Here is a 25,193-nt window from a genome sequence, read left to right on the forward strand (position 1 = left end):
ATCACTCCATTCTTGAGGGGCCTTCCTTTCCTTACTGATAAAGTGTTCAAGGTCTCTTCCAGTGATCTTAAAATTCCACATGACAGCTGGGTGACCTCCTAAACTTCACTGTGAGAACCATCTTCTGACAAAAAGCAGATTATCGTTAAATATGAATCATAACATTAGGTCTTCTAATGTTCTACATCATGGGTCTAAGAATACGAAAGTACCTAAAAATAATTACCTGTGGCAACCTACAAGTTAAAAAAAAAAAAAAAATTGAAGACCCTGACACACAAAAGATACCCTCTAGGGGTTGTGGAAACCATGGGAAAGTGGAACATTATTTCAGAATTCCGTAATTTCAATCCTCGTAGGCCACATTCTCGTTTTTTGGGGAGACACCAGTAATCCAAAATTAAAAAAAAAAAAAACAAACTTAACTGTTACTCTGGTTAATTCAAATAAACTCGGAAGTGTTACTTTGGTTAGACAGTATTCATCTTTCAAAAGGTGAGCTCTTGAAAACTTCAACTGGTCAATGGAAAAAGTTATAGGAGTAAGCAGGCACTGGTTAAGGTCCAATTTTGCTGGTCTCTCGATCCTCAATCACGAAAATGACCTTAAACATACTAATCACTACAATAAATGCTGACTGGATCGGAAAAGAACAAAATAGTCTTTCAATGTCAATTAACCAACCCAGAGGTCATTCAAACACTGTATTGAGAAGATAACAAAATAGAGCTTGAATCAGAAATGACTCGGATGAATTAAAAAAACAAAAAACAAAAAGCCCTGCCGAGCGTGATTTCATAATCGCATTACCGCAGGTAAAACAGACAAACCCCATCGTTCAAGAAAAGGTTAAGGCCACCGAAACACCCCGGGAGTCCTCCTCCCTCCGAGGTCGCACACGAATCCCGGGCTCAAGTTTAGTTCGGTCTCAAAACGCCACAGAATATTCGTCACGCACGAAGAGGCGCAGAGACCCAGGGCCGGGCCTCCGGGCCGCGACCCAGCCGGCGCCGCTCTACGGCCGTCTGACAGGTCCGCCCTGACGGCGCCCGCGGCGCCTCGGCCGCTGCTCTCCCGGCGCCCGGCGCCCGGCCCTCGGCGGGCGCAGCGGCCGACGGGCGGGCGGACGGGCGGGCGGACGGGCGGCTCGGCGGCCACCGCCTGCCCCTCCAGACCCCGCGCCGGCCGGGCGCCGTGAGCCAGGCTGGACCCGAGGGCGCCTCTCCGCCGGTCCCCACTGGACGACGGGGAAGAGTCCCCGGCGCCCCGCACGCACCGTCCGCGCCGTTCCGGTTCCTCCTTCCCGAGTTCGCCTCCCTCGGCCGCCGCCCGGGCCCGCCGGTCCTCGCCGCGTCCCTCGGGCTTGCGGGCCGCGGACGGCGGGCCTCCTACGCCAGCCAGGGGCGCCCGCCGCGGGGGACTGCCGAGCCGCCCCACCCGCCGCCGCCGCCCTCGGCCCGGGCGCCATCCGGCCGCGGCCCCAGCCCCAGCCCCCACCGCCGCGCCGGGCGGGCGTTCGTTCGAGGGGGCGCCCGGCCCGGGCGGCTTCCAGCACCAGCCCCCGGCCCGAGCCCCGCAGCCCCGCAGCCCCGCAGCCCACGGCGGCCGCTGCCCGCCCGCCCGCCCGCCCCTCCGGGGGCCGGTGTCCCCGCGTCCCGTCAGCCTTCTCCGCCTCTCGGTCCCGCTCTCCCTCGGGCGAGCGGCCCTCGCCACCCCGGTCCCCAGCCCCGCGGCGCAGCCCGGCCGCCGCCTGCCGTACCTGGTGGTGGTTGTAGGAGTTCCTCTGCTGCAGGAAGGCGGCGGCCGCCGCCTGGTGCTGCTGCTGGAGCTGCGGGCTGACGGGCGACCTGCGGCTCTGCGGCTGCTGCTGCGCCGCGGGCGGCGGGGGCTGCTGCTGAGGTAAATTCATGGCGGGCGGCGGGGGCACTGCGGCCGCCGAGAAGGGGCCGCCGAAGCCGCCGCCGCCGCCGCCGCCGCCGCCGCTCGCCGGCACGCTGAGTCCCGCGCAGCCGTGCGGGGACACGGGCGAGAAGCTCGGGAAGAAGGCCGGGTTCATGGACGACGGCAGCCCGGGGTAGAAGCCGTTCTCTGAATCGGGGCTGGGCGGCGGCATGGCGCTGAGCGAGCCTGAGCCTCCGCCGCCGCCGCCGCCGCCGCCGCCGCCGCCCGGGGTGGCGGCCGAGGAGCCGGGCTGCTGCGGCTGGGGCTGCGGCGGCTGCTGGGGCTGCGGCGGCTGCTGCTGCGGCGGCGGCGGCGGCGGCTGGGGCTGGGGCGGCGGCGGCGGCGACGCGGTCTGCACCGACCAGGGGGTGCCGAAGCCGGGCAGCGGCGGCGGCGACGCGGAGCCGCCTCCCCCTCCGCCTCCGGGGGGCCCCCCGCCCCCGCCGCCGCCGCCCGGGTGCGGAAGGTCCGGGCTCTGCAGGCTGCTGAAGGCGCCCGCGCCGAGCGCCCCGCCGGGCAGGAGGTTACTGGGACTGTTGAGCAGAGGGTGGTTGGGGGACTCCATGGAGCCCGGCGCGGGGTTCACCGGCGGCGTCGAGGGGGCCAAGCCCGCATTGGGGGGCTCGGCGGCGCTGCCCTCGCCCGCGGCCGGGGTCTTGCGAGGGCTGCCCGCGCCTCCGTGGCGGCGCCGCGGGGCTGCGGGCGGTGAGGGCTGGAGCTGCGGGAGCGGGGGCAGGTCGGCCGGGCGCTGCCGCGGGGCGAAGTCCTGCGGCGGGAGGTGCTGCGGGTGCGGTACGCTGAACGGCGGCGGCGGCGGCGGCGGCTGTGGCTGCGGGCGCTGGGCGAGCTGCGCCGGCTGGAGGAGCGGGCCGGGCGGCGGCGGCGGCGGCGGCGGCGGCGGGCTGAACCGGCCGGGGCAGTGGAGCGGCGGCGGCGGCGGCGGCGGCTTCGAGTCCGGAGGGTGGGGAAGGTGGGGAGGGCTGAACTCTTTCCTCTTCTGGCTGCTCAGCTGCTGCTGCTGCCGCTTACTGAAGTCCTGCGGGGAGGAGGTGCGGCAGCAGCAGCAGGAGGAGGCGGAGGAGGAGGAGGGGTGGTGCAGACTCGGTTTGAAGTCCTGGGAGGGGAGGAGGTGGGTCACACCCGCGTTCGTGCCGCCGCCGGGGTGGTGGTTGGGGAGTTTCTCCGCGGCCGCCGCCCCCGAGAGCGGCCGCGCCGGCTGCTGTGTCAGCCCCAGCAGCAGCTCATCCTGCATGGTCTGCTGATGCGCCAGGAACGGGGAGGAAGAGGAAGCGGCGGCGGCGGCGGCCGAGCTGGCCGAGCTGGCCGAGCTGCCCGCGCCGCCGCAGCCGAGAGGGATGGGAAAGGGGGAGGCGGCCTCCGAGATGCCGGTGACAGGCAACGGCGGCGGCGAGAGCGGGCCGAAGGGCGTGGCGGAGGGCTGCGGGGCGGCGGCCGCGGCGTAGGGCCGGAACGCGCCGCCGCCGCCGCCGCCGCCGCCCAGGGGCCCGGGGCTGCCGCCTCGCAGCGGGGCGGCCTGCAGCACCCCAAGCCCCAAGTCCCTCATTTATGAGGCCGGCGGCAGCGGGAGGGGACGCGCCCCGTCCGCCGCCCCGTCCGCCGCCCCGCCTAGGAAGCCGCCGGATCTGGGGCGGCGCGGCCGTGGTGGAAGGAGGGGAAACCAGTGAGAGGGACACCGTGACTGAGCCAGGGGCACCTACTTCGGCCCCGCCACCCCCGCGGCAGTCACCGCCGCCTCCCGACACCGGCTCGGGTACCGCCGCCACCGCCGCCGCCGCCGCCGCCCTCGCCGCTTAAGAACTCCGGAACGTGCGTCAGCGCCACCTCACAATCGCACCGCCCCCCGCGGTGCGTCCCGGCACGCGCGGGCGCGAGGCCTCCGCGCCCCCGCGGCCCCGCCCCGCCCCGCCCCGCCCCTCATTAGTATGCAGGCCCGGGCGGGGGCGCGCTCGTGCCCCTCGGAGGCCGGCCAGGGCCGGGGAGCGCGGGAGCGAGCGGCGCGCCTCCTCGGCTCCCCTCGGCTCCCCTCGGCGTCCCGGCGAAACGGGAGGCCGGTGGCGGTGGCGGGAGCGGGCGCTCGGCTCGGGCCTGAGCCCCCGCCGCGCGCGCACCAGGGCGAGCGTGCGCGGGCGGCGCCGACGGTTCCTGGGCAACGGCCCCTCCCGGCGCGGGTTCCGCGCAGAGGCTGCCCTTTGGTCGCACGCGCCCCGCCCCGGCCCCGTCGCCCTCGCGGCCCCGCCCCCTTCCTGTCACCTCGGTCCCGCCCTCGGTCACATGAGGCTTGGCCGGTGCGACGCGGGCTTCCCGGGGCTGCGGTGCCCCACGGGGGAAACTGAGGCCGGGGACGGCTCCGCGCTGCGAGCGGAGCGGGGACGCCGGCCCTCCCCGCCCTGGAGGCTCGGCCCGGGGACCCTGAGGCCGGCTGGGTGGTGCGTGCGGGCGGGCGCCGCCTGCTTTGCAGACCGCCCAGCGCGGTCCCGGCTTGCAGCCCTCCTTCCTCCTCGCCCTGGAAGGCGCCGTCTCGGGCTGGTTTCTGGTTTGGGCTTGTCGTGCTGCCTGCTGCCGTGGACCTTGCTGCCGCCGCGTGAAGGCGTTTTCTGCGGGCAAACATGAAGCCCCGGCGGTACAGCAGACGCGCTCACTTGGCCAGCGAGGGGCGAAGTCCCGGGGACCCAGCGCGGCTCCCCGTGGTTGTCTGCACACAGAGGCGCATGAAGTGGGTTCGGAGGCGAGCTCCCGTGGTAGCCCTGGGCCAGCTCCAAGTCTTAGGATTTCATAAAAACCGTGGAGTGTGCCAGCCTCAGGACTGCCCGTGTGGGACTCCTCCCTGCCACTTTCGTTCTGGCTCCCCTGGCCCTAACCCCTCCCCTCCCGCCCCAGGGAGACTCAATTTTAAACATTTCCTAAGCTTTATGAGTTTTCAAGGGAGATTTCTCGCATCAGGGGAAAAAAAGGAGGTTCTGACTCAGCAACAGACTTGTTGAGGCTTGCAAAATGGAAGGGGAGAGAGCTTTCCATGGTGGAGCTCTTGTTGAAAGCAATAGAAGAGGAACTAATCCTGTGTATTTCCTTTTTTTAAAAGAAGCATTTAACATAGAGAAAAAAAAATATGTGAGGGTCTACATAAAAACAGAATGATCCTGTTTTGCAATTTTAACTTTTTCTTGGCACTTAAGAGAAGTGAAACTATTGGAAAAAAAAAAAAAAGTCCCAGAATTCAGACTAATCCTAAAAGCAAGAGAGGATGTCCAGACTACTTGATTTTTTTTAAGTTATCATTTTTTTTGGGGGGGGGTTGAGATACGATTGACCTATAACATCGTATTGGTTTTAGGTGAACAACAAAATGATTTGTCTATATGTTGGGAAGTAATTATCACAATAAGTTTAGTTAATATCCGTCACTGCACAGAGTAACAATTTTTTTTTTCTTGCAAGACTCTACTGGATATTGATTTACAACTGGAGTGAGATTGGTGTTCTAGCTTACAAATGTACACTCCTACTGGTGTAGGCAGAGTGTACATTTTCATGAGTCCTTATTCTCTTTAATTTCATTTCTACTTTTGTTACTTCACTGTTTCAGATTTACATAAATCAGGATAAGTATAGTAGAGAACAACATTGCAGGAGGAAAATATGTTCCATGTATTATGTTTATGTCTGATATCCTGTCTAATGAACTAAGTTTGATATAGGTAAAAGTATTCTTAAAAAAACTCAAATGGTTCAGAAATCGGTCAGGTGTATAGAAAATTGGTTCGAGTACATAATCTCAAAACCATTTTTAACAATCAGGCAAAACGTAGAACTGGAGAAGCACTTTTGTTATTCTAAATTACAATGTCTAGACAATAACTTGAGCCCATTACAATTAAAAATATAAATGGCCATTTCCACAGCATCTATCGACGTATTCTTAACTATTATTCAGTAGTGTATTACAGGGAAAAACTACTTCACAACTGAAGACTTTAAGACTGTCTTAAAAATGAACGCATTTCTTTTTCTAAGTGAAGTTATATTTGGAATCATCTGCACATCCAACAACAAATCTTGAAAGAGGAAGAAAATATAGGCATGAAAATTAGCTCAATCATCCACTAAAATTGCAGTTAGTGTAATATACGGAGGAAAGAGAGCATATATTTACAAGCCAAATGCTGCCATTCTGGGCTAAAGTTTGAATAAAAACAAGATTTCATGGTGTTCTGATACTGGTTTTGTTTGGGAAGATTTAGAGATCTCCAAAACAGAGAAAAGCCATCTCATTTAGTATCATGTAATAAGGTCAAATCTCATATTAGGTATAGTAAATTCCAAAATCCAACTGCCAGACCCTCTGCTCACCACTTTTTTTTAACATCTCAGTCTGTTGTGAGGACCCCATTTTTTTTATCTAGAGAAAAGTTACATCCTGAAATCTCTATCTTTTAAGCTGATGAATAGTGCCATTTCAATAATGCCATTATTGAAAATATTCAAACAGAAAGATTTCCTATGGTGGAGGTGGGTGAGAGGGGAGGGATTGTGGTCCTCCAGCAGCTCCAATGCCAAAATCTTCTGAGGCTACATTCTGTGTTGATTGTTAAACTCATGTGATTGTTAACTCAGTCTCTGACCTTATATGAGAGTCTCTTGTTCTTTCCTACCACTGTCCTGAGCCCATGTTTTAAAAAATATTTTTGCTACAACCTTGGACACACACATACACACGTGCACTTGAAATAAAGTTTTAGGCAATTCTTACTCTTTATAAGTGCAATGAACTCTAGTTTTAAGTTCTATGTACTATGTCAAATCACTAAGCTGATCTCAAATCACTAAGTTGATTTTAAGTCCCATGATTAGGCCATGAGCTGAAATCTATTCACACTGTTCTAGAAGACTACTTCACACCTTCTCTATCTCAATGTCTCCTGACACCTTCTCTCCTACCCTCATTCTCAGCTGACCTGGCTTTCTATTTCACTGAGAAAATAGAAGCAGTTCCAGGAGAGCTTTCACAGGTCCTCACTGTTCCCTTTTCCAGTCACTGTGCATCTGTTCCTACACACCTTCTTCCTTCCTGCTACATGGAGGGCCTGCCCACACTGCACACTACTATCCCCTCCACTGCTACACCAGATCCTTCCCACACCTGCTCAGAACACAGCTTTATAGACATTCCAGTCTCATAGCCACCCCACATTTAGCATATCCAATATTGACTCTCCCATCTTGGCAAATGGCACCTCATTGTTATAGTTTCTTGGGCAAAAAAAAAAAAAAAAAAAAAAAAACCCTAAAAATACTAATAATAAATAAAAAGGTCATCCTTGACCTTTATTTTTCTTTATGGCATATTCAAAACATTATTTTGTATGCTGCTTGTCCTACCTTTAAATTATGTCCAGAACCCAACCACTTCTCACCACTCCTACGACAAGCAGCCTGAGCCAGGCCAACATGATTATCCCTGGCTTGTTGCCCTCACCTCCTAACCAGCCTCCCAGCTTCTGATCTTGTCTCCCTATGGTCTCTTCACACGGCAGCCAAAAGGTTCCTTTCAAAATGGAAGACAGATCATGTCAACTTCCCTGACTAAATACTTACATTTTCCTAGAATAACAGTCAAGACGTTTTCGAGAACCAAATGGTTATTCGTGATTGCCTCCTATCTCCATGAACCCCTCTGACCATTTCTGCCCACACCATGCCAAGTCAGCCTCAGAGTCTTTGCCCTTTCAATTCTCTCTGCCTGGAATACTTGTTACCTAAATACCAGCAGGACTCGCTCTCGTGTTTCTCGTATCTCTGTCCCATTTCTTTTAGGTCTCTGCTCAAACTCATTTTCTCGATATTTCTCCCCCCCCCTTAACACCATCACAAATAGCAACCCCTTCCTTCCCCTCCAGCCTCACTATTACTCATAAGTGGTTTGATTTCTTTTCCTCATCTGGCACTCTATGTACTTGCATTGTTAATCTGTCCTTCCTGTTAGACGGCAAACCCCACGAGGAAAGTTACATTGTTTTGTCCACCGCTGCATCTTCCACACCTAGAACAATCCTGGCATGCAGTAGGCACCTAACAGTTAAATGTGCATGCACTGTTCCACAAATGAATAACAGTTTTAGAAAATAATAATAAGTATACTATAGTAATACAAGGGTCTTTTAAACAGCTGCTTATTTGTTGGCAGGAGTTACCCAAACACCATCCACAGGCTGCTAGGAATTACAAGCAAGGCAAGATAGTTCCAGGCATTGATAGGATACATGTGTGAGGACACACAGTTAGGGCAGCTCAGGATTGTAACACCAGGGAATAGATAAGCCTGGACTCCAGGAGGCAAGACTTCTGTTTTATGAGCTTACAGGAGGATCCCAGGCTTCAGAGACTGGGATATTGCGGAAGGAGACTGAAATGCAAGAGTTCATCATAGGAACTTGAACAAAGAAAGGAGTCAAGGCTCCAGCTCACAGAAACAGGAGTTCACATAGAATGGCCGTGAGGCCAACTTGATGCTGAGTGGTCATCTGCTGGTGTCCTACTGTGGCCTTGCCTGTAAATGCGAAAGAGTTAGTCTTTGGAAGCTCATTGGCCTGGCTTTGGGTTGGAGGGGGGAGGGAGTAGAAATTGAGGCCCATACTGACCTTGTCCAACTTCACGTGGCTTTATTGACACAGCACTCCAGAGTATCACCCTCTTTAATACTTCTGGTTCTTTTCCACTTTTCCAAACTTCCCTGCATACTGCCTTCCATTGCCTTCCTTAGCTTTCCATATCCTTCGCATGTTGGAGTTCCTTAGGCTTATATTCTTGGTCCTCTTCTCTACTTCTACATACTCTTTCTAGGTGACCTTATCCACTAGCATCGTTTCAAATATCATCTATATGCTAATGTCTAACACATCTCTCTCTAGCCCAGAGGCCAAATTCATATTTCTAACTGCCTGTTAACCAGCTTGACCTGGATGTCCCTTAGACACACCAATTCAATATGCCCATACCCTAATTTACCATCTTCCCCCAAACCTGCTGCTCCTCCTCTTTTTCTCCCTATCTGGGTTGATGGCGTCACTACATGAGTTGCTTGAGCTGGAAACATGAGTCATCCTCTTCTTCCTTCTATCTCACCCTCCAAAAACATTTGGTCACCATATTATTAATTCTGTAGCAGAAATACTGCTCAAATGTTGTCCCCTTGGTCCACTCCTCTACCTGTACCTTACCTCTCAATCTTTTCTCTGTCCTGCCCTAGAGCACAGCATCTTAGCTGGCTTCCCCACCAGTTCCTCTTCTGAATCTCTTCTCTTTAATGGTGTCAAGAAACAACTATAATCCTGTCAAACATCCTCCTTAATAAGTACCTTCCTAGCTTCTGCTGTATCACATCCAAACTTGCTGGGGACTAGGACCTTTCAAAAGTTATTTGTAACTTTTCTCATTGCCTTTATCACTTGCCACTCCCCATAGTACCCAATCCTCTGGATCAGACATGCCTTTTGATAGCTCTGGTCTTTTGCACATAATGTGTCTACTTTCTGGAATGCCTCTTACCTCTTTGAATCAGCTAATGCTTCCTTACCATTCAAGACACAGTTCAAATGCCATAATGTTTCTTGGTTCTCCCTGGACAGTGAGTTAAGCCCTCTTCTATGTTCTCTTACAGCATTGTCATATATTTTTTTTATTAGAATACTTGTCACAGGGACAATAATTATCTGTCTCCTTGGCTAGACAGAGTCTCCTTTGAGATGCTGAGTTGCTCTAGGTCATGGGCTTTCCTTTATGTATCTCCACAACTCTTTGTCTGCCATTATGCCTGAAACACAAGTGCTCAATAAATGTTTCTGGATTAGTAATTGCCCTGTGAATGCTGTAGGATGGCGAGATGAAAGGAAGGAGAGGAGAGAAAGAAGGAATGAAAGGGAGGAGGAAAATGTCTGTCTACAAAGCACACTTTTGAGGAGATAATGTCATTTTCTAGAGAACCATAACATTAATGACTTATGTTTGCTAAAGGAAGAAATTAAAAAATAAAAAACAACCGGACCATAACAACAAGAACAAAATCTCACTCCCCTTCCCATTGTTTTCTTTGGCAACACCAACCTGAAAACTTTATTCTGGTTGTTATGCTATCCAAGAATGAATCCATCAACAAAGAAAAATATCTAGAACCTTTCCCTGCCATTAATGTATAGAGTCCAAACACAATAAAAGGTCTTCACGGGTTATGTCACCGTTTGTGGAGCCTGGGACATTTGTCATCCAACTCCAGTACTCCCACCTAGAAGAGAAGCCGTCAACCTCTGCAGTAATATTTTAACTATTCTATCACTTCTTGACTTGTATTCTTAGATCTAGTCAATTTGACTGGATTATAAATCTTTGGGGTCAGTGGCCATACCTTATATATTCCTTTCTGTTCCTAGTTCTTCTTGATGCTTTTATGAACCCAGAAACTACTTATTGAGTGTCAACTATGTGTCAGACACCATGCTAGGTACTGGGGTACAACCATGAACAAAACCAAAGACAAATGCGCTATTCTGCAGCATTATAGAGCCTTTTGATATCAGCTGTGATCATTCCCAGCCCTATTTGTCTAGACAGAATAGTAAACAGTGAGATTATAGGCCGAAACTGACCTACTAAATTGGCAGTCCTACATGCTCTAACATAGCCTCGCCGGACTGGTCATGGGTGGAGCCCAGGACGGATATGGAATATTGAGCTAAGGCAAATTCAGCAGGAAGGCAGGAGACATCACACACTGAAATACGTTGTAATCCTAGCTAGACAAGGAATTTTAACTTTTTATCCCCTTAACTTGTCACGATATTCTTTGCGACTAGATAAAGCAAATAATATTCCTATTTTAGAATTGGAAAACCAAAGCCCAGAAACAAAGTAATTTGCTTCCAGTAGTTTGCGTAGCTTGGGGTTAAAGCCCCCATCTCCCTATTGTTCAGTCTGCTGCTTCATTGGCTATCACCCGAAATCTACAACATGTCTGAGCCATACAGAGCCACAGGGACAGGCCCCAGGAACAATGGTTGTTACTTTTACTAAAGGATAACTGATGGAAAGGGTAATGCTTTTTCTTTAAAAAAAAAAAAAAAATTATTTATTTATTTATTTGAGAGAGAGGGAGAGAGAGCAGGGGTGAGGGGCAGAGGGAGAGGGAGAAGCAGGCTCCCCACTGAGGAGGGAGCCCCATATGGGGCTCAATCTCAGAACCCCAGGATCATGACCTTAGCCCAAGGCTGACACTTAACCTACTAAACCAGGTGCTCTGGAAACGGTAATCTTTGAAAACTTGCCAGTAACACCTAACTAAATGAATAACAATTGGCAGTAGTGATCTCAGAATGAAACCTTTTTATTTTCAAAATACATAGCAAATAAAAACTCAGAGATGCTTCTCAAATGTGCATACTAATTTTTCTCCTATTAGAATAATGAAGCCTGGCAGTATATATTGGATATATTGCATTTAATTTTTTTCTTTCGTTCTGGAAAGCTAACTCCTTCACTTGATAAATTATTCTCTGCAGAGAAAAGTGGAGAAGCATTTTGACTAAATATTAAATATTTAAACTTTATGTAGATGAAAAATATTTCATCTATTAAATTTGATCTTAATATTTTTAGAATCTTAGAAAGATTACAAGTTTTAAATATTTTTTTTTGGGGGGGGGAGAAACACTGAATGTTTGGTAATGAATAAAAATCGTGAAGTGTATTTGGTACCAGGGAATACCTCCCTCCTTTGTACAACAATTGATTAAGTATAAAAGACAATGTCTTTTTACATTTAAAAGAGATATTTAATATTAGTCCAGGTTACTGCTTCATCCTTACTGTTATCTATTCACTTTTTGCTCCAGGCAGGACTGTAGGAGTTTATATCATCTTGTATCCAAAATTCATGTATAGCCTTAAGTCATTGCATTAACTTTGCAAAACATAGCAAGAAGAAGAAAAATAGACCTCAAATTTCAATAGAAAAAAAAGTTATAGACAAATTTGTATGAAAAAAAACTTTAGAAAGTTTTCACAAGAGCATGAATCATGTATATAAATACTAATGTTTTTAGGCCCACAGTTGATCCGTGTTACTCTCACATTAGGAGACAGGGACAAGAGAAATGCTAGACACAAAGGGGCTCTTGAATCAGAGTCCCAACTCCTGTTACTGTGTAACTTTAGCAGTAAAATTTTGGGGACCTTGTTTTCTCATCTTTGTGAAAGTGAAGGGAGCAACAACCATCACCTGGGAAGTATGGGTTGTGAAGATGATTGCAATATTTTAAGTAGAAAGTCTTCTATAACGTTTGACACAGATTAGACGTTTAAACGAAGAAACAAAACCTCTTAGCTATTAAGTGCCATGCAGCTTAAAGCAAAGTGTAGACTCAAAGGCCAGATAGAAAAATTCAGTGGTAGTCCTGGTGGTGGGAGGTGGGGGGTGGCAGGAGGGGTTAGATAACAAAGGCAAAATAGAAAACAAACCAATTATCCAGAACATGCACATAGATGATTGTAATGGCTTGATCCCTAAGGAAGACAGACAATGGGTATAAATAGGGCATACTCTAGCTTAAGGACAGAACCAAATTCCAATACCAGTTCTGACACCTACAGGGTGGAGTTTGTTAACCTGGGCAAGTTAATCCTCCTCAGTCTCACTTTTCTCCCTGGTAAGTAATACAAGTTTACTGTGCATGAAAGATATCCAGTGCTGTTAGAGCACTGGTCTTCAAAGATACATCTAGATTATCTTGGTCTCTTAGATATAGAATGTGAGCCACAAATGCAAGCTGCATATGTAATGTGAAATTTTCTAGTAACTACATCTAAAAAAAGAAAATGAGACAGGTGATATTAACTTGAGCAATATATTTTAACTTAACATATGCAGAATGTGATTAGTTCATCATGTAATTGATAGAAAAATAATTACTAATTTTTGTTCATCTATTGAGTTGATTCTGGTTTTTGTGGTTTATTCACAATATAATATATATTAATTAATATAATTATATTAATATAATAATGTATTACATTGGTTTCCAGATGTTAGACCAATCTTGTATTTCTGGGAGAAAACCCTCTTAGTATAATATATGTAGATAGATAGATAGATAGATAGATAGATAGATAGATAGATAGATATACACATATAGCTAGATATGGATTGCTAGTATTTTGTTGAGGATATTTGCATCCCTTATTCACAGGGGATTTTGGTCTGTATTTTCTTTTCTTGTGATGTCTGGTTTTAGTATCCAGGTAATTCTAGTCTCATAGAATAAGTTGGAAAATGTTCCTTCTTGTAATTTTTTGTGACATATGTGAAGGATTGGTATTAATTCTTATTTACATGTGTAGAATTCACCAGTAAAGTCATCTGGGCCCAGTCTTTTCTTTGTGGGAAGTTGTAAAATTGCTAATTCAATCTCCTTATTATAGGTCTATTCAGATTTTTTATTTCCTCTTACTTCTGTTTCAGTTGTTTGTGTTTATCTGGAAATGTGTCCATTTCATCTAGGTTTTTAATTTGTTGATATATAATTGTTCATAATATTACCTTACAGTCCTTTTTATTTCTGTGAGGTTGGTTTCCAGATCCTCTCTTTTATTCCCAATTTTGCTAACTTGAGTCCTTTTTTTGTCAGCCTAGCTAAAAGGTCACTTTTGTTGATTTTTTTTTTTTCAAAGAGCTAACTTTGGGTTTCATTGGTGTTCATTATTATTTCTGTTCTCTATTTAATTTGTGCTCTAAATCTTTATTATTTTCTTCTTTCTGCTTGCTTTGCTTTTAGTTTATTCTTCTTTTGCTAGTTTCTTACAGCAGAAGTTTAGGTTATTGATTTGAGATCTTTATTCTTTTTATAAATGTGAGCATTATTGCTCTGATTGTTGCTTTAGCTGAGTCTCAAAAGTTGTGGTATACTGTGTTTTGTTTTCATTTATCTCAAATTATTTTGTAATCTGCCTTGTGGTTTCTTCTTTAACCTATTTGTTACTTAGGTGAATTTTGTTTACTTTTCACATATCTATGAATTCTTAAATTTCCTTCTGTTATTATGACTTTAATTTCATTTTATTGTGGACAAAGAGCACAATCTATTGTGTGATTGCGTGCTTTTGAATTTATTGGATTTGTGTTATAGCTTCTAAACATAATCTCTATCCTGGAGGATGTTCCACATGTACTTGAAAAAAGATCTACCTTGCTGTTGTTGACTGGAATGTTCTATAGATATGTGTTACATTTAGTTGGTTATTGTGTTCAAGTTTTCTATTTCTATTTCCTTGTTGATCTTGTGTCAAGTTGTTCTATCCACTACTGAAAGTGGGTTATTGAAGTTGCCAGATATCATTTTTGAATCATTATTTCTCCTTTTAAGTTATTTATCTTATTTCATGTTTTGGGGGACTCTGTTGTTAGGTGCATTATGTTTATAATTGTTTTGTATTCCTGATGCATTTTCTCTCATTATTATTATGCCTCTTTTTTTTTTTTGGTCTCTAGGAATAAATTTTGTCTTTAAGTCTATTTTCCTAGATACTGGTAGAGCCCCTCTGGCTCTCCTTTGGATACTGTTTGCATGGTATGTATTTTTCTATCCTTTTACTTCCCTCTTCTTGTATCTTTGAATCTAGTGTGTCTCTCTCAGATGGCATGTAGCTGGATCAAGTTTGCTCCATTCTACCATTCTCTGCTTTTTCGCTGGAGAGAGACACACATTCTTATTAGAAGAATGATGTCATCATTATTTCATAAACTGTACATTCATTGCTCTATTACAAATTAGTTAATGAAAACTAGCATATTGATTCATATTGATTCATCTTTTTACAGTTCATGAACATAGATTATTTATATTAGATCTATATTATTTTAATCTCAACTACTTTTCATAATCTTACAGGATTCATTTTGTAACTTATTTCTCAATGTTTTTATAATATTGCAATGCTTATTAGCACATTTATTTGAACTAAAAATATAAAGGCAGAATTTTTCTGAAAGAAAGTATAATTTAGCTTATTGGTTTGCCAATAAGATATATGATGGACAATTTCCATAAATTGAACTAAATATGCAGGTCCATAGTTTTGCTTTCATATAATGTATAAATTCCAGGGAAAAAGTATAATGGAAATGTGAGTTCAAAGAGAAAAAGGAACGAGATATTTATAATAGCTGGTCATGGGTATTAAATTATTATAATATTTTATTGAATATTATAATATTCAAATTTCATCAGATATATTTAAAATGATATAGTCACTATATTTAAATATATGCTAAAATTACATCCTTTGCAACTCTCTGAACTTATGATAAACTTTATAGATGACTTAAAATGTATAAGACATTTCAGGGTAGCCCTGGTGGTGCAGCGGTTTAGCGCCGCCTGCAGCCCAGGGCGTAATCTGGAGACCCTGGATCGAGTCCCACGTCAGGCTCTCTGCATGGAGCCTGCTTCTCCCTCTGCCTGTGTCTCTGCCTTTCTCTCTGCATCTCTATGAATAAATAAATAAAAATCTAAAAAAAAATGTATAAGACATTTAAAACAATTTAAATATATAATATTTTTTTAATTGTTCAAAATTTCTGTAGGTGATTCTTGAAGAGAAATGCTTAAACAATAAGTACAAAGTGAATTCCAAATTCATTGTCTCTGGTTGCCTTATTTACTGCTATATTCCCAATGTCAATCAGATCCCCATGATTGAATGAATGAGTGAATGAATGAATGAATGAATATCATGAATAGTAACATTACAAATTATATACTTGCTGCTTAAAAGAAGAATGGCCCTATCATTTTTCCCTATCTGGGGTAGGTTATTATTAGTTGGTAGGTAGAGAGAGCAGGGTCCAGATAGAAAAGGGGTAAAAATCTTCATTCCTAACTTGAGAAGACAGCCATGAATGACTAGCTTTACCCTTGTCAGACCCCAGGAACGTGAGAGAAAGATTGAGACCAAGATTTAAGGGAGGCCAACAAAATATGATCCATACATAGCAATTGCCTTGAATTCTGTAAGTATTTTGTGAACATCTACTTCTTGTCTGGCACTCTGCTAGGCATTGGGCATGTAATGGTGAAGAAGACAGGGTACATGAGGAATACATTTAAATTAAGAGGTCTAATGAAATGGGATAAATGCTATAAAAGGGATATATTAAATTACTATTATTTGACCATTTTTTACTTACCCCAAACTGCTAATTCATTTGGTTCAACCTACATGGAAGTGTAAATCCAGTGGAAACAACAATAAATCTTGAGGGATTCACTATTCAGGGAAAGTGATATATACTCAGTAGCATTTGGGCTGAACACTGAAGGATCAAAAAGAATGTGAGTGGATGGATGGATGGATGGATGGATGGCAGATAAGACTTTTGAAACAACAGAATCAACAAGAGCAAAAGTGGAGAGGTACAGAGGATATATATGTGTTCTGGAAAGGTGCATTAAGTTTTTGTGTGTGTTGAGGTCTGAGAAGTGTGGAAAAAAGGAGAAAGGAGCCTGAGACTTATGTTAAAAGTCCTGTAGGCCTAAGAAGACACTGCTGGATCAGCAATAGGAAGCCATTGAAGATTTCCTAAGGGAGTAATGTGAACAGATACCAGCTTTAGAAAAACTCAGGTGGGAAGAGAGGGAAGAGGGGAAGTTGAGACTACAGATACCCAGATGCTGAGGAATCTCCTGTATTAATAGTCAAGTTGAATGTAGTCAGTGTGTATAGGAGTCTTGAAGTGGGGCATAACATTTCTCTGACAGAATTATCATACTTTGGTCAATGATTAGGTTGAACAGTTAGTTGGAATAGGTACAGGATCAAGTACAGGGGGAAGAGAGTAAGCTACATGGAGGTATCAGTGAGCATGGAATTCTGGGCTAGGGGTCTTGACTCTGTTGGTGCATTGTTGATAGCTGAAGCCATGAAAGTGGATGCAGTTATCAAGGCAATCTGTCTTGAGAGAGCAGGAAAACTGAATAAGCACAAAAAGACAGAGCTGGGGAGTAAGAATGAATCTGTACCCTATGCTTTACCTTGTTGTATCTCCATCATAACACTTGTTTACCTGAGTGTCTACCCTTTGCACTGTGAGACCTCCAAGTGCAAAGGTGGGATGATAAAAGATCCCAAAGGTGGGATATCTTATCTATTCCTTGGCATCCTGCAAACTCACACATAGTCAAGGGATAGCCACTTAAAAAATTCTCTTCTGAATTATACCAAAACTTTTATGGAATACTTTCTTTTCTAGGCATTATTCTATGTGCCATGCAGGTGCCCTTCCAGTTCGTATTTTGCAAATGAGCAAATGGAAGCATTAAACTTGTTCAAGGCCATAGTGGGTGACAGCCTGGATTTAAACTCAGGTGGTCTAACACAAGAGGCCAGCTGCACTTAATTCCCATGCCATGGAATGGGTGGAGTCAGAGTGACATCTGCAGCTGAGAATTATTTACACAATAATGTTTTCTAGAAAATTCTAACATCTTCAGAGTAACTTTGTGAGATGGAGGGAAGGCACAATATTTCTATTGAGTAAATGAAAGCTAAAGTTAACTGAATTCATGAGGAAACACAGGTAGTAAGTGCCAAAACCACTGTCTCCTGAGTTATACCCATGTCTTATTTCAGTTTTGCTCCCTGTAAGTCCAGTTGTTTCCCCTATCATTCAAGAAGATGGAATGCCTCAGCATGTGTCCAGAGGAATCTGGAAAGAGGGGCTGTGGAAAAAGCAAGAAGGCTCTTTGCCTAATAGATTCTATTTCCTTGAGGGACTTAGGAACTTGGTTCTGGGTAAGACTATAAGAATCTGTGGGTCGGGCATCCCTGGGTGGCTCAGCGGTTTAGCACCTGCCTTCGGCCCAGGGCGTGATCCTGGAGTCCTGGGATCAAGTTCCATATCGGGCTTCTGCATGGAGCCTGCTTCTCCCTCTGCCTGTGTCTCTGCCTCTCTCTCTGGGTCTCTCATGAATAAATAAGTAAAATCTTAGAGAGAGAGAATCTGTGGGTCTAACTTGCTTGTGATTGCTAGCATAATATTCTCCCTTTTATTACTAATCATGAGTGTTCAAATTTAGACACAACTCACGTGTAGAAAAATATTGGTTTGTTGACTTTAAATGTGAATGAAAGATGATCTTTTAACTTGTTACTTATTCATCCTTCTTGAGGACGTAATCTGGAATCTGTCCGTGGTAAAACATCAGGCATCCCTTGACAGTCTAAAAGCCCCACCCTCTTTAGAGCCTTCTCTGGTTCATTTAATAAGGGGGATAAGATGTACCCTCTTAATAGGAGACTGGAAAGAATGATGGATACTGAATTTTTGTAAGCATTTGTTTAACCTAATCCTGTATAACACATAGACTCTTCTCTGATGGCTGGCCTCCTTAGATAGGGGAGTCTCACAAAAAGATTTCAAAGGAACTGAAAATGAGATCGATAATAAGCTTTGTACTTGTGTTCATCTCAGTCCAGTTGAGAAAAAAATATCCTGGTGCATCTGACAGATATTGCCTTGTTTAAATTTTATGAATCATAGGCAAGGTTGTCCTGCCATTTCTCAGCCATTATACAACATTGGCTGTCTTGCCAAGTTTCAACATTGTCAATATAGACTCTGAAGCAATAAATACCACAGAGGACTCAAAGATGGAAAATCTCCTATCTTGTGAGTTAAGTGTAGACATATTTATACAGAAGATGAAAATATATCCTCAATGTAGCCAATATATTTAATCCTATGACTTCTAAAATACACAGTGTTAGGATAATTAAAACAGAGGCACCTTCATTCTTCCTATTTAAAGAAGGATAGAATGAAGAAAAGGAATTCAGTAGTTCTTGTCTGTGTGTTAGCTAACATATAATTTTAACTCTTAACAACTTATGATATTAAATATTAACATTTACCTAGTACTCTCTTACATGCAAGATGCTATTCCAAACATTTAATCCACTTTACAACTCTCTGGTAAAAACTCTATTATTGCCCTCATTTCACACATGGACAAACTGAGGCAGAGAAGTGTTAAGCAGCTTACCTGAAACCACAGAACTAATAGTAGAGCTAGAATCCCAGAGTTCCTGCTCTTAATCTGCTGGGCTAAAATTGTGGTGAGTCCAATGACTTTGTCCCCACTGAAATAAAATGAATTTAGACTTTAGAATATATTTCAAAGATGGGGACAAATTTAGAAAAATGAAGAGCTAGAAATTTTACAATGTTTGTAAGTAAACCCTCTCTTGTGTAGCTTTGAGGGATTCTTACACTTAGATAACTGAAGTCTCACTGAAGTCTAGAGCAAGGTCTCTGTATGCAGCAGAGTCAGGATGGTGTCTCAGGTCTATGAGAAGCTGATGGCTTTGTGCTGGGATGGTTTTCCTGTTGATCTTTTTTTTTTTTTCTTGTTGATCTTATTGGAATGGGGCCATCTAGTCCCACAGGTGCATTCTTGTCCACTGATAGCACCCCTCAAACACTGTACAAATGGATGCCATTCCTTCTTTCTTCCCTTCCTCCCTTCCTCTTCTCTTAGTCAGTGAAATTACTTAAAATAGCCAGGTTCTGTGCCAGGTGCCAATGATTAAATAAATACGTATGTAAGTAAATAAGGCAAGGGTTCATAGTCTTTATGAAGACTCAAAAATGGTTTTAAAAATTGATCATCTGAGAAAGAAAAGGAGGACCTTGGTGGCTCAGTCAGTTTAGTGTCTGACAATTTTGGCTCAGGTCATGATCTTAGAGTCGTGAGATCAAGCCCCACATTGGGTTCCACACTGGGCATGGAGACTGTTTAAGGTTCTCTCTCTCCCTTTGCCCTCCTCCCCAACCCCTTTCCTTCTCTAAAAAAAAAAAAAAAAAAAAAAAAAAAAAGCCACCTGTTCATGATATAAGCAGATGCAAAAGCGAGGATGGTTACTTCAATGTTGGGAAAATCTTCATAGAAGAGGTTGTACTTAGGGGCACTTGGGAGGTTCAGTGGCTGAGCCATCTATCTTTGGCTCAGGGTATGATCCCGGAGTCCTGGGATCAAATCCTGCATCAGGCTCTTTGCAGGGAACCTGCTTCTCCTTCAGCCTATGTTCTGCCTCTCTCTCTGTGTGTGTCTCTCATGAATAAATAAATAAGGGACACCTCAATGGTTGAGCATCTGCCTTTGGCCCAGGTGTGATCCCAGGATCTGGGATTGAGTCCCACATCAGGTTTCTTGCAGGGAGCCTGCTTCTCCCTCAGCGTATGTCTCTGCCTCTCTCTATCACTGTCTCTCATGAATAAGTAAATAAATAAATAAATAGAATCTTTTAAAATAAAAATAAAAGTAAGAAGTTGTACTTGAATCAAGCCTTAAAAGATATATAGGTTGGGGGTGGGATGATCAGAGCAGAATGAGTAAAGCCCTCTAGGAACAAGGATCAGCAAGAGCAGCAAAGGGTCGAAGGAGCAAAACAATAGGACATGTTGAAGGAAGTGGAGAGAAGGTTGCTGGAATAGGTACGAGTGTGATGTGCAGCCATTAGGACAAGGCTAGAGAAGCAGGCAAAGGCCAGCCCAGCAGAGACAAAGAAGTTTCATCACTGAAAATCCACTTCCAGGCCCTAAACACAAACACGGTGCCTGTGTATGGTGATCATGTTTTAAAAATTCTCTGCAGTTCATCATATACTATCTGAGCTTCAAGCCTTCAGGAATACTGGATATATTTACTAAATTTTAATAGCCTCCTAACTGGACTCCTTACTTCCACTTCTGCCCTCTTATAATCCTTTCTCTTATAGCATCTGTAGCATCCAGCTACATCATTCACTTGCTTAGGATCTTTCAGTGTTTTCCTTGCCTTGGTCTATGAAGTCCTGCGTAATCCACTGTGACCTTGCACCATTCTCTCCTCCTCCCACATGCTTAACCACACTGGTCTTTCAGTTTCTTAAACACTCCAAGATTTCCCCTGGGCCAGCAGGCTCTTCTTCCAACTGCATGGCTGGCTTCTCCTCTTTCATGTCTCATCTAAATGTGATTTCCTCATAGGGTTCTTCGTGGACCATCTGCTCCAAAGTACCTCTCTTCTTAGGCCATCCTTTCTTTCCTTAATAGCACATACACTATTCCCATAGAATTAAATTAATTAATTTTATTGTCTGTTTATTTCAGAGAATGTAAGATCCATGATAAATTAATGCTTGCCTTGTTTTGACTTATCCCTGGCTGGTTCCTTACACATGGTAGAGAATATACTCTCAAAAGAATAGTTCTGTGTTAAAAGAATATAAATATCATGAATCTTTGGCATGAATAAAAAAACCCATATGATCTTTTTCCTTCTCTTCTTTTCCTTAAAAAAGAGAAAAGACTAGGGGCACCTGGGTGGCTCAATTGGTTGCACATCAGATTCTTGATTTCAGTTCAAGTTGTGACACAGGGTTATGAGATCAAGCCCTGAAGCTGGCTCCTTGTTCAGCACAGAGTCTGCTTGAGATGCTCTCTTTCTCCCTCTTCCTTCACCCCTCCCCCTGCTCGTGTATGCTTTCCCTTTATATGTAAATAAATAAAATATTTAAAAAAGAAAGAGGGAAAAGACTAGATTAGTGGTTCCCAAACTGTATTTTATTCAGTAATGAATTAAGAAAACACAACAAGAGCCAAATTGGATTGCCAAGATTTTACTGCTAGGTAAGTCTTCATATAAACAGCATGAAAAATGCACACTTTTGCCCCTTTCTTCCTCACTGCTGCCTACAGAGGTGGCAGCTATTTCCTACTTGGCATCATGGTTGCCCTTAGACCTCTAGTGAAGTTCAAGATCATTAAAAAGAGTGATCATCCAGTACCAATCAAATATGTCAAAATTAAGTGCAACTGAAGGAAACCCAGAGGCACTGACAATAGGATGCACAGAAGATTCAAGGTCCAGATCTTGATGCCCAACATTGGCTATGGGAGAAACAAGAAAACAAAGCCCACACTGCCCAGTGAATTCCGGGATTTCCTAGCCCACAATGTCAAGGAGCTTGAAGTGTGCCGATGTGCAACAAATCTCACTATACAGAGATTACTCACAATGTCTCCTCTAAGAACCACAAAACCATTGTGGAAAGAGCAGCCCAGCTGGCCATCAGAGTCAGCAATCCCAATGCCAATTTTTGCAGCAAAGAAAATGAATAGACGGCTTATGTGATGTTGTATGTGTGTTAAGAAAACCATAAAACTACCCCAAAAATGGATACTTTTTATGCCTATCATCATTTTACCAAATAGATGGAGAGCTAAGGCATTCCAGACTGAAGACACTATGAAGGCATAGAAATGGAAATAATAGGATGGCCTTGAACAAAATCAGTAAAATTGCTGGAGGAGTCACCAATAAAGAATTTGAAGAATTTGGTAGGTTTAGACAATGGAGAGTTTCATGTACTATGCACAATCTTTTGGACTTTATGCTACAGTGAGTCAGGAGCTCTATAGGATAAAAGACCTTTAAGCAGGAAAATTACATGGTTCCATTTGTATGTAAAAATTATCATGTGTGGCCTGTGTAGCAAATGGCTTGGAGAGAGTTGATATATGTACCAGGGAATCCACTTAGAAGGTTATTACAATAACCCACAAGCAAGATGGTGGATCAGGCATGGCACTGGGGATGAAGGGGAAGGAATGGGTCTTTGCTATTAACTCTTCTTGGAATGATTACTGTAAAACTTTAGTAAAGTCTTGCTTTTGGTTTTGGCTTGTATTATCTACCTAGGGGCTTTCGAATAAATTTCCATATTCTTTATCTTTTGGCCTCTTAGCTACCTTTTTTGATGACTATGTATTTTTTTAAATCACTAAACTATAGAGCCTTCGTTGTGAGGATAAAAAAAAATAAATGGATATGAAAGCATTTTGCAAAATATTGCACAAATGGAAAGTATTTTTATTCCCAGTAAGTCAATTTAGTTTACAAAGAGGAAAAATCACTTCCCTACATGTAAGCTCCCATAAGCATACTCCCCAGGCAGAATGAATCACTCTTATAACCAGGACATTTTTTTTTGTACTTCTATCATAACACCTCCATTAATTATAAATTGTTTATGCATTGGTTTTTCCTTGTAGCATATAAATCCTTTAGAGGCAGAGAGAGAGTCTTATGAATCTTTGTAACCTGGTTTGTGGTAGGCAGTAAGTGCTCAGTAAATGTTAATTGCATGCATGAATGAATGATTAGTTCCCAGGAAAGGATAAAGGCAGGTTGTAGGGAGCTGATGGGGACTTCAGAAGTAAATAAATAATAGGGTAAATGTGTTAAAGTGAGAAGATTCAGAGTGATTGGTGATCATATATTTTATTTTAGTCTAGAAGATATGCATAGATTTACTAAACTGCCAAAATACAGTATCAACTTGCTCTTAGTAAAGTTAAATATTTTGTAACTGATAATTAAGCATCCTTTTGCAGTATTGATTCTTTATTCCATTCATTTAGCCAGTTTCTTTCCAGTGGCTGATAAGTACAAGGCACTGTGGTGTGGTTTGTAGATAGTCATATTCCTGTCCTCATGAAGTTTACTATCCAGTGGAGGAGAGGGTAGAAGGCCTGCTCCAAACCAAACAGTGTCTTACAAATTTTACATATTTTATAGTAATTACCATTTAGTGAGTATTTCTTATATTCATAACAACCTTGTCATACCTGAGCATTATTATGCTCATTTTCCAAAAAGAACCCTAAGCTAAGGGAATTTTATTAATTAAGCTGGGATCACCAAGCTAGGAAAGGACTGGACCACACTGATTGATCACTAGGAAGAACATCAAGGGTTATTTTCTCCTTTCATAATCCATATTATCTGGCAGTCACTGAAGTTGATACTAATAGAATACCAACAAGGACAGATGTATAAAATGACAATGAGTTATAATGATTAAGTTACCACCCTCATGGAATTTTTGGTTTGGTGGAAGGGTTTAGAAAAATGAACATAATCAAAAGGTGGGATTTTAACCAAAGACTGACAGATCTTTGAGGGGAAAATGGTTCTCAGGAGCTGAGCAGCATTGCCCTGTGGTGTGAAAAGCATCCTCGGCTTGGGGGCTAAAGGCCACTATTTAAGACCTCACACCAATTCTGCTTGGGGGACTCTGAGCAAGACATTTACATTTCTGGGCTTTACTGTCTTCATTTGTTAAGCATGAGCAACAACAGGTGAGTTTTCTACCTTATTTTAAGAATTAATGGGTTGAGATAAGGGAAAGCAGTTTCTGAAGTGCAGTACAGATGAATGATAAAGAAAGCCAATTTCCTAGAAACATCCTTTTGGTGTAAGAGCCATCAAATAAGAGAAAGTGATTTATAAATTCTTATCCCTATACATAATCTGGTGCCTGTCACATAGTAAGTGCTTAATAAATACTTACTGAGCTTAGCTCCTGAATGGCTGCAAGAGAACAAAGGGGACCAAATCTTTCCTTTAGCTAGTAGGGAGGACATATTGCACCCAACTTCTTGTCACCTGGTGAACACATCAAGCAGCTGTCAATAAATACATTAGTTATAATCCAAAGTGCCATTTAAATGGGATATTTTTGTTTGTTCACTTGTTTTTTTTTTTTTGAAGATAATGTATATGACTCTGTGTGTCTAGAAGAAGATATTTGGGGGATTGTGATGAGCAGTCCTCATATCTATTTGGTTCTGTTAAGTATCTGTGTACTCCTCTCTACTGGTAAATACTCACAGTGCGCTGTACTATTAGGGTCTAGAATAATACCATATATTCTCTATGGATGTTTCTATTTCAACAGGTATTATAGACATAAGCTAGGGGATAAAGCTTAAGCCTGGTAATGCTATGCACTAGCCAGAGAGAGGATTTATTTGAGGAAGACAGGCTTACTTAGCAGCATCAAGCCACACACCCAAAGGCAGTTACCTATCTGCTTACCACGACTAGCTTTTAATTTGGATCATTGGCCAGACATGTACATGCCTTTGTACAGATATGAACAAATAAGGACCACCCACATGTCTACATCTTGTGTGCTTTTACAACGTTAATATTAGTAAAATCATCTAGAATTCTTTTTTTCCTAGCATTCACATTTTATTTAATGTGATTTGGAACTTTTTTATAATAAAATATTAATAAAGATGAATATTCAGAACTTCAACTTCCATTAAGGTAGACGACTTTTCTCTGTTCCTCTCACTGAGT

At 44.0% G+C, this 25,193-nt stretch overlaps 1 protein-coding gene and 1 long non-coding RNA gene across 15 annotated transcripts in view; one reads left to right on the forward strand and one right to left on the reverse strand.

Annotated features, from left to right (window-relative positions):
* Positions 1 to 3,735, reverse strand: part of CPEB2 (cytoplasmic polyadenylation element binding protein 2) — a 68,276-nt gene extending 64,541 nt beyond the window's left edge. For 10 of the 14 annotated variants that reach the window (XM_077877490.1, XM_077877482.1, XM_077877472.1 and 7 more), the window contains exon 1: positions 1,760 to 3,520. In XM_077877490.1, coding sequence (XP_077733616.1) covers positions 1,760 to 3,505 — 1,746 coding nt within the window. In that variant the 5' untranslated portion in view covers positions 3,506 to 3,520. Of the gene's footprint in view, positions 1 to 426; positions 589 to 810; positions 829 to 1,276; positions 1,451 to 1,759; positions 3,521 to 3,659 lie in introns of those variants that run through there. The other 4 variants (XM_077877515.1, XM_077877506.1, XM_077877499.1 and 1 more) reach the window with 4 other exon arrangements.
* LOC144301221 (uncharacterized) overlaps positions 928 to 25,193 on the forward strand; it is a 71,143-nt gene continuing 46,877 nt past the window's right edge. Inside the window, exon 1 of the long non-coding RNA XR_013368011.1 lies at positions 928 to 1,032. This is a non-coding gene — a long non-coding RNA (uncharacterized LOC144301221). The remainder of the gene's footprint in view (positions 1,033 to 25,193) is intronic.

Source organism: Canis aureus, chromosome 2 (assembly GCF_053574225.1).
Source record: "Canis aureus isolate CA01 chromosome 2, VMU_Caureus_v.1.0, whole genome shotgun sequence".
Lineage (NCBI taxonomy): Eukaryota > Metazoa > Chordata > Mammalia > Carnivora > Canidae > Canis > Canis aureus.